At 34.2% G+C, this 9425-nt stretch overlaps 1 protein-coding gene across 3 annotated transcripts; it reads left to right on the forward strand.

Annotated features, from left to right (window-relative positions):
• The first annotated feature begins 556 nt into the window (after positions 1-556).
• Positions 557-9007, forward strand: LOC108451499 (mechanosensitive ion channel protein 2, chloroplastic-like). 3 transcript variants are annotated; one of them, XM_053022790.1, is made up of 14 exons: positions 558-624; positions 963-1074; positions 1170-1229; positions 1875-2047; positions 2393-2516; positions 2602-2699; positions 2821-2934; positions 3171-3231; positions 3496-3645; positions 5086-5196; positions 5680-5847; positions 5952-6065; positions 6833-6889; positions 7919-9007. In XM_053022790.1, the coding sequence occupies exons 2-14, from the start codon at positions 997-999 to the stop codon at positions 8837-8839; spliced, it is 2229 nt and encodes a 742-aa protein (XP_052878750.1). In that variant the 5' UTR covers positions 558-624; positions 963-996; the 3' UTR covers positions 8840-9007. The 3 variants fall into 3 exon arrangements, with proteins under 3 accessions (XP_017604675.1, XP_017604680.1, XP_052878750.1); XM_017749186.2 differs by having other exon boundaries at positions 557-1074; XM_017749191.2 differs by having other exon boundaries at positions 557-1074; positions 3508-3645.
• Positions 9008-9425: the final 418 nt, after the last annotated feature.

The following is a 9425-nucleotide window of genomic DNA, read 5'->3' on the forward strand; positions in this document are numbered from 1 at the left end:
TCAAAACATTTTATATTATTGATCCAGAAAAACTTAATTAGTGTTTTAAAGATGATTTCATTATAGGTTAAAGTGGATGGAAGGCATGCACCGGTAGGAAACCTAAAAGAGGAGGTGAGCCCATCTGACTTAAGTACCAAGCTCCTTCAGATCCAATCCTAGACATGCACACCGCCATTGCCACACCTTAACGTCATGTATATTTCTAGGAAACCGATTTGATTAAGTCCTTTTTAGGAAAAATAATTAATTTTGGAAAATATCTTCATTGCGGAAGCTTTTCTTGTTGTTGTGTTATTTTAAAATCAATTACTGTTTTTGAAAACGCGCCCTAAAGCTATCCAATTCTAACAGTTAATATAAGTAATACCTATCTTAATAAAACATATCAAAACCATCAAAAATAATTAAGCGGCCTTATTACAACTTAAAACCCAAATCATAAAAATAAAAAAAAAAAGATATCCAATTAACCGGAAGAAAACAAGAATTTACAGAACGTGTGGCCACTCCGAATTCCCTCACAGCTCTAAGCCCACTATATTTTGTCTCAATTTGTTTCTGATTATTATATCTAAATTTCGTCTTACTTCGGTATTGCCATACCGAAACCTGCGAGAAGAAGTTTGGTTTTTCTTAATATCATTCCTTTTCTCTCTCTCTCTCTCTATATATATATATTAAACGTATCTTTTGTTTTTTTTTGGTTTCCCCAAATTGCTGCTCAAAATTATGTTAACTCATATGAATCTGATTGGCAGAATTTTGAAAACTTCTTATTTAAAATTTCTCTTCTAGGGTTTCAGGAAACTTTTATTTCTCTTATTATCTTCTGTTGGCGCATTTAATTTTTTAATTTTCTACGGCGTGAGATTCTGGATAAGGGTTTCGTTTTAATAATATACATTTTAAGTTTAAAGCTTAGCTTTTATTGGAAATTTTTTATGATCTTGTGCTACTAGCGACGCCCTGCAAGCGACTGGATTCACTTCGACGATGTCTCTTTCTGGTTCTTTGCAATTGTCCTATGATTTGGGACATTGCAGGAACCAGGTATACAAGACAAAATTTAAGGTACAGGATTCCCCTCATCTAAGAAAGCATTTTGCATTCTGTTTTGAAATTTTAATGTATATTGAAAAATTTTTTCCTCTCTTTTATGTTTTCAGATTGTACTTGGAAGGGGGAAGTTGGATTTATTGAGCTCTGACCTCTCATCTCGTGCTTCGGTATGACTTTGATGCTTCTTGTTTAGGATACTATTGCTCTGCTGGTAGTTAACTGTGATTATAGATATTGAGTTGTCTTGAAAATAAGAAAAGGTTTCTCCTTAATTAATGCATACATATCTGCAAAATACATATTGGATTTTGTTTCTGAAGTGTTCTTAGCATTTTTCTCTTGCTATTATTTCTGGTTTGTCTGAGATTTGGTTAAGCGAAATTCATAAAGGATGCTTTTCTTTACCTATGAACAGATATATTATAGCTTTTGCTTCTCTATGTCATGTTTTAAAGTGCATGGAAACTGTCTCATGAAGTTGTAGTTTGCATGCCTGTTTTCATGTCTAATAGCACGTTGTCATTAATGTGTCTATTTCAATCTCTTAAGCACTCAATATTGTGATTATCAGATGTTGCCTGACTATGCTGGATCTAAATGCTAGATTTTTGTCCTTTCAAAATTTATGTAAATATTAGATTCTTATAAGCTAAAAAGTTTCTTTCTTTTGTCTATATTGGCAATTATTCAATTACAATTATACTTTGAGCTATAAACTATCGAGAGATTCTTTCATTTAATAGAATTAGCTGAATTTATATCCTTTAAATGATGTTTGGGAATATCTTTTTCTTCTTCTCTTCTTGCAACAGTTCCTGCAACAGCATGAACAGGATGTTTGGAGAAGTTCACTCTCCAACAAATTGTACAGGCCAATGCATTTTGTTCCATACAGGAACCATGCCTTTAGGTGTCATGCTTTTGGAGTACCTGCCCAAATATTAGAACTGCCTGGTGTAAAAGCTGCATCTATTGCATTAACAAGGTGCCCTTTTGCTCCTGCTTAGTCATCAGCTTACATGTGTAGGCATATTTGTTTTACTGAACCTCAGGATTGTTTATGTGGTTATCATTGTCATACCGAAAATCTGTTCTCTAATAAGTTCAGCATTTCTAGTTATTGGCTTTTTACTTAGGTTCAAGTTGTAACATGTGACCCTAACTATTATTTATGAAAACATTCTTTGCTCTGCTTTAGATGATTTATTTATTTTTCATGTTTCTTATAGGAGCATATTTCCTTAAACAGTACCTCTGCTGTGGTTATTGTCTTTATGTTTAGTGACTAATGTTTGTTTATGCATTTAAGATTTAATCCTTTGCATTGCAGGTCTTACAATACCTTACAAGCCAGTCCTCTTGCACTTAAGTTGATTCCAGCTGCTACTATTATAATTTTTGCCCTATATGGTGTTGGGCCACTTATTCGACAGGGTAGAAGCCTACTTCTTCATGTAAGTTTACTCTTTTACCATGGATCAATAAACATTTGACCAGATTGGGTCTATGCGTTATCTAATATTCTATGAATATCTGCAGAAGAGTGATAACAGTTGGAAGAAGAGTAGAACACATTATGTTACAACTTCTTATGTTCAACCTTTGCTGTTGTGGGCTGGAGCAATACTCATGTGCAGGTTCTAAAATATAATATGTATTCAATGTGAAAAGAATTCGAAGAGTTTTATATTTTCTGTATAAAAAAATCTAGTTTCGGATGTTCAACACACTTGCATTTCACTGGCATACTTCTTGCAGAACACTGGATCCATTAGTTCTCCCTACAGAAGCTAGCCAAGTTGTTAAGCAACGACTTTTAAATTTTGTAAGATCATTGTCAACTGTGTTGGCCTTTGCATTTTGCTTATCGAGGTGGGCATTTATTCTCCTTTTCATTTTTGGTTCACTTTCTCCTAACTAATTGCTTGATAAGGATAGTTACCAACTCTAAAATGATGTATTTTGAAGCACAATTTAATTTAATTTATTTATAATTTTCATAATGTTGTTCAACTGAAAGAATAATGTTGATAATGTTTTCCTAGTTGTAATTCTCCGTAACAGTTGTTTTGTTGGCCACTAAACATGGTTAAAATGCTTCTGTGCAGCACGATTCAGCAAATGCAGAAATTCTTCATGGAGACGAGTGATTCCAGTGATACAAGAAATGTAGATGACATTGCTCTCACATAAAACAATTGATATTAATTACTAATATTCACGTCATTGCTATTGTTTATTGCTAATTAGCAGAGTGCGTGAAGTGTGACTCGGATGCCTCCATTAATTATAGTAGAGAGATACCTATAATACACATAAATTATCTTTCATTCATTTTATTTAGTTACATAATTTTCTGGTTGTTTTTATGGCAGCCTGAATTTCAGTGTGGCCCTTTGAACTAATTCATAAACTTCTCTTCTTTTTTGCAAGATGGGTTTCCAGTTTGCGGGGAAAGCTATATACTCTGCAGTTTGGGTTGCTGCTGTGTCGTTGTTCATGGAGTTGCTGGGTTTCTCTACTGAGAAGTGGCTGACTGCTGGAGGTCTGGGGACAGTTTTGCTGACTCTTGCTGGACGTGAGGTACACCTAAATAACATTTTCATGTTGATTCATTTAAACTTATATAAATGTTTGGATACATTTGCCTTGATATTACTTATTACCAATGGACAGTGTTATTTGCATTTTAAGTAAAAATACTTTATGTTAACTGCATTTTAGCGAGAATAATATAGATGGTATAGGACTGGAATGTGGGATTACATATTTCAAAATTTTGATTATTTAATCGGAAAGAACTTGTAGTTGTAGGGTTTAATTGTATAAGACGGTTAGGTCTGCAGGTTTGTTTAGAAAGGAAATCAGCTTTGAGCGTGAAAAACTAACAAAAGGAAAATAACATACCTGCTGTCTGGGTTGTGGAAGTTCTACCTCTGGACAATGATTAAGGGTTGCAATTGAAGCTTGGAAGTTGCTTTTGGTGTTTGATTTGGTAAAAGTTTGATAGGTTTAAGAAACTGATTTATGGTCTGTAATTCTTGAACAATGCTAGAAATGGGAATAAGAAGATGAAGAAGATCAAGATAACACTTTACACCTAAAGCTAAAAGTTGCTTCATACAATCAGAAGGTAGCATAATTTATCATGCATCTATACCATCTTTGAAATTATCTTCTTTATCAAACGAAAGAGTTCACATGCTTATAGTGTTTACTTTACCCTATTCTCACAAGGATTTAGAGATGAGATACCACTGAAATTTGTTCTCTTTAGGTTTAGAAAGGAAATCAGCTTTGAGGGCGAAAAGCTAACAAAAGGGAAATAACCTACCTGCTGCCTGGGTTGTGGAAGTTCTACCTCTGGGCAATGATTAAGGGTTGCAATTGAAGCTTGGAAGTTGCTTTTGGTGTTTGATTTGGTAAAGTTTGATAGGTTTAAGAAACTGATTTATGGTCTGTAATTCTTGAACAATGCTAGAAATGGGAATAAGAAGATGAAGAAGATCAAGATAACACTTTACACCTAAAGCTAAAAGTTGCTTCATACAATCAGAAGGTAGCATAATTTATCATGAATCTATACCATCTTTGAAATTATCTTCTTTATCAAATGAAAGAGTTCACATGCTTATAGCATTTACTTTACCCTATTCTCACAAGGATTTAGAGGTAAGATACCACTGAAATTTGTTCTCTTTAGATAACAACAGAAGGAAACCCCAAAAGGAACTCTTTAGACTCTCATCATGAGATTTTTCAACTAATTTGGAAATCGGCGGAATACCACTGAAAATAGACCCCAAGAAAGCAACAAATAATAAATTTATCTTTTAACCCAAGGAAACATAAAATTACTATTTGTTCAATCTTGTTCATGTCCTAAATCAGCCCAAGATCAAACAAAGATTAACAAAGTTCCAAACATTGTTTTTCCTGTTCTATCTTTTTTAGATCCCTTTGTTGTCTGTGTCAGTATATGCATTTCCCTAATGCTTGACATTGTATTGTTTGTTGTTGTAGATATTCACTAATTTTCTTTCAAGTGCAATGATTCATGCAACTCGACCTTTTGTTTTGAATGAATGGATTCAAACAAAGATTGAGGGATATGAAGTTTCTGGCACTGTTGAGGTTTGTATCTGATCCCTGTCTCTGACTGAGTTGTTTAGAAAAAAAGGTGTTCTTACTTCAATATACTTTATGGTTATAGAGCTGGTATTATATCTCTAAATTAGGATTGGGTTTTCATGCTGAGATTTCCTTTGTCACTTAAAAAATATGCTTGATTGTTATCTTCCACTGAAATCAGGGGTAAATTAAGCAAGAATGCGGAAAAATAGGGAATAGGAAAAGGAATAAAAGATGAAGAAATACTCAGAGAAGAATTCTCAAAGAGGAATATCCATGCCCCTCTTCTGACAGCTTTTTCTTATATATAACATCCTTACATCAACATAATCCAAGAAAATAACCAACAATATTAAAATAATGGAAAATAAAAACAGTTTGTTACATCCGGCTTTGCTAAATGACTATTTTACCCCTTCAATATTAACTGGAATATATCATTGATCTGAGGATTTTCTTATGTCTTATATTTTTTTTCATATTTAGCATGTTGGTTGGTGGTCACCAACAATAGTAAGAGGGGAAGATCGAGAAGCAGTTCACATTCCAAACCACAAATTTACTGTAAATGTTGTGAGAAATCTTAGTCAGAAAACTCATTGGCGCATTAAAACTCACCTGGCTATCAGTCACATGGACGTCCATAAAATTAGTGTAAGGAGTTATCCTAGCATGTCAAAACTTCTATTGCTCGTTTGGAGACGTTCCATTGCAATATCCATTTTTATAAATATTTTTTATTCCTTTTGTTTGTGCAGAATATTGTTGCTGACATGCGCAAAGTCCTGGCTAAGAATCCTCAAGTTGAGCAGCAGAGATTGCACAGAAGAGTATTTCTGGAAAATATCAATCCCGAAAATCAGGCTCTTATGGTTCGTACCTTTGTAAAACTATTCTTTTTTTCATTATTTGTTCATAGATTTTTTTTGTAAGTGCTGTCTAGTGATGCTAAAAGAATTTGCCTCTGTCCGGTGTCTTTCATATTTTATGCCAGTAATATAAGTGTGTGATGTGGTGGCATACATTTTCCTTTCAAACCTAACCAACCAAAAGACATTTGTCAATTGGGTTACACTAATAGGTACTTTAATCATATTTACCTTTTAGTATTGACCTTTTCCTAACGCCTTTTTGAGTGCTTGCGTATGGTTGATATGGTACTTCATTAAAAATGGAAAAAAGGGTAAAGTAACATTAACTTCCTTAAGCATTTCTGAGAACATTATAATCCAAGAACTGCCATTTTTAGTTTATTTTTTTTTCTTAAGGTCTGCTGCATATGAAGGATGGAAAGGAGTGAGAATGTAAAATTTGTTAATCTAATCATTAAGCTACAAAGTAGGAAAGTGGTTATGAATCTTAACCATTTGATTAGCAAATTTCCATCCTTGTTCCTTACTATCCTTGATGCCAAGCAAAGCCTTCAAATTTATGGACTAGAGATACAGTAAATATATTTACAGATGTCCTTTTCTGGTAGTGAGGAACAAATCTATAGATTTTGCTAAACTGTGAAAGAAACATGAGTTATTATTGGCTGTGATATCGGACGTACAATGCATTAGTTGTTGTGCTTAGTGTTGTCTATGTTATACATGTCTTATCATTATTCTTTCCCCTTTTCTTTCTTATTTGACAGATACTGGTGTCTTGTTTTGTAAAAACTTCCCATTTTGAAGAGTACCTATGTGTCAAGGTAAGACGATTTCTATACTGCAGTTTATACCTTTCAATTTGAATGTGGCCTGGGAATTGTATTTCAGGGCGTTTGGGTGCATCAATGATAATGGCAGTAATACGCCATTCTAGGGAAAAGATTATATTATAACTTGAAGTTGGCACATGTGTTGGGGACAATGGTAAGGCACATTGCACTCTCAAGGGAGGACGCAGATTCGAACTTTGAAGACGACATTATTGGGAGGGGCAGCCATGAACCTCGAATATCAACCGTAAAATGGATGTGAAAAGTACCAACAATAAAAAACTTGAAGTTGGCAGCATTAAGATTTTGCTTGGTAGTGTTAAATTGTAAAGGAAAATTGAAAGAATAGAAAAATAGAATGATACAAAATATGAATTTTCCTTTTGGTGTGCTTGGTAAGAAATGGAAAAATTGAAAGAAAAAATAATTTTCTTTCCATTTAATACTTGGTAGAGTTGAAAAATGTGAGGGAAGAAAATAAAATTTTGAAAACTGCATAATTTTGAAAAAATCATGCATTCCTTTCTCATTTTCTTTCCTTTTATAATTTCAATTTGGAATTATTTGTTTTTATGCATCAGGATAGAAAATGGCCATGCTACTATGGTACTTTAATATGATACAGATCCTAGAGGACGATAAATTAATCAATTATATAAAAATATCTCAAAGGAATCCCTGTTTAATATTGAGAGATTTATTAGATAAATATTCAAAGACAAACTTATTCATAGCTTTTTGTTAATTAAGCATGCTTTTGGCTATTTAGAATGCCATGCATAGCTATTTTCTTCTTTACCACGAGCAATAGGTTTTTAAGTAATCCTTTGGTTTCTTTTATTTGGCTGGTATATAATATACCTAAATTTGGTTGCTGATTGTGAACATTCATATCGTCACTTAATTTCTGATGAAAAAGAACCATTCTGATTATGTTAATTTATATTTTCCGTGACGGTATCTTCCATTAAGCTTGATATATTTGAATGGATCCATTATTAGTTTTGGTTTATGGTGCAGGAAGCTATACTTTTGGATCTCCTTAGAGTCATCAGCCATCACCGTGCCCGGCTTGCCACACCAATTCGCACTGTGCAGAAAGTATATAGTGATGCTGACTTGGAAAATATTCCTTTTGCAGACTCGACTTATAACCATGATGGAGTACAATCTAACAGGCCTCTGTTGCTGATTGAACCCTCTTATAAGATCAATAGTGAAGATAGAACAAAAGGCCGTTCTTCCCGTCCAGCTGGAGAGCAAGGTGGTAAAACCGCAGTGCGGCCTAGTGCTGACACTAAAGGAGACAACAAGGCAGGAATGATACCAAAGCCTGACTCCAAGTCCAAAGGAACACCATCGGTTGAACCCAAAGCTGATGCCAAGATAGGAGAAACTCCAAGCTCTGACACCAAGGAGAACTTTAAGGCCACATTTGAATCGACATCTGATGATAAAATGCTCTTGAAATCACCATCAAAATCTGTCTCCAAAACAAATTCTAAAGCTGCAGAAACATCTAGTTCCAGCCCAAAAGTTCCAGATTCAATCTCAGATAATCTGCTAAAAAACAAGGTCACTGACAAGCAACAGAAAAATGCCACACAGAGCAGCGAGTCGGAGAACCCTTCATTGACCTTGCAGGAAACTGGTATTGACAAAGCAGGAGGATTACGAGAACCCTTCCAATCAAAGCAGGAAGATGAGAAGCTGCCGGTCTCTCAGCCACCAATGAAAAGATCTGCCTTGGAGGAAAATATTGTTCTCGGTGTAGCATTAGAGGGCCCGAAGAGAACACTACCTATCGATGAAGGGTTGACCTCATCTGCTGTAGATGCAAAAGAAGTTGCATCTTCAAGCCGGAATGGAAACGGATCCACTGCTGGGGATAAAAAAAAGGGTCAGATTCTATCGACTTCAAAGACCCCTAACAATCAGTGATGTATTTGAGAGGTAACTGCTGATCCCCAGAGGTATCTAAAACCTTTTGCTGACACCTACACTTAGAGCTGTGTTTCTTCAAATTGCACCACATGTATATTTTCTTCTGGGTACTCTTGTATTATTTTTGTTAAAATCAGTAATATATAATATTTATCTTTGAAAGAATCGGTAATATATCGTTCTCCCAGTTTCTTTAGCTTTGCGGTGAAAAATGATTGGTGTTGTGGACAAGGGCAGCCACATTGAACGTTGGCTGAACTTCCGTGGCTGCAATTACTCAGATGAATAAGTTGCTTCATCTCTTCATGGATTCAAGAATTGGATTGGAGCCAAAAGCACTTTTGGCACCATAAGTAATAAAATTTAAGATGCTTTTGAAGTTGAAAAGTATTTTTGAGAAGTGATTTTCTATTTAAATGCAAAAGCTAGTAGAATTTCTAGCTTTTGTGTTTGAAAAGAAAATAACGTTTTAGATGTTTTATATTGGATATATAATTCTCTTTTTATTAAATTTATTTCAAATACATAACATTATATATTTAAATTTGTAATAATTACATCCTCTGCCTTATTTAAAATATAT

Source organism: Gossypium arboreum, chromosome 12 (assembly GCF_025698485.1).
Source record: "Gossypium arboreum isolate Shixiya-1 chromosome 12, ASM2569848v2, whole genome shotgun sequence".
Lineage (NCBI taxonomy): Eukaryota > Viridiplantae > Streptophyta > Magnoliopsida > Malvales > Malvaceae > Gossypium > Gossypium arboreum.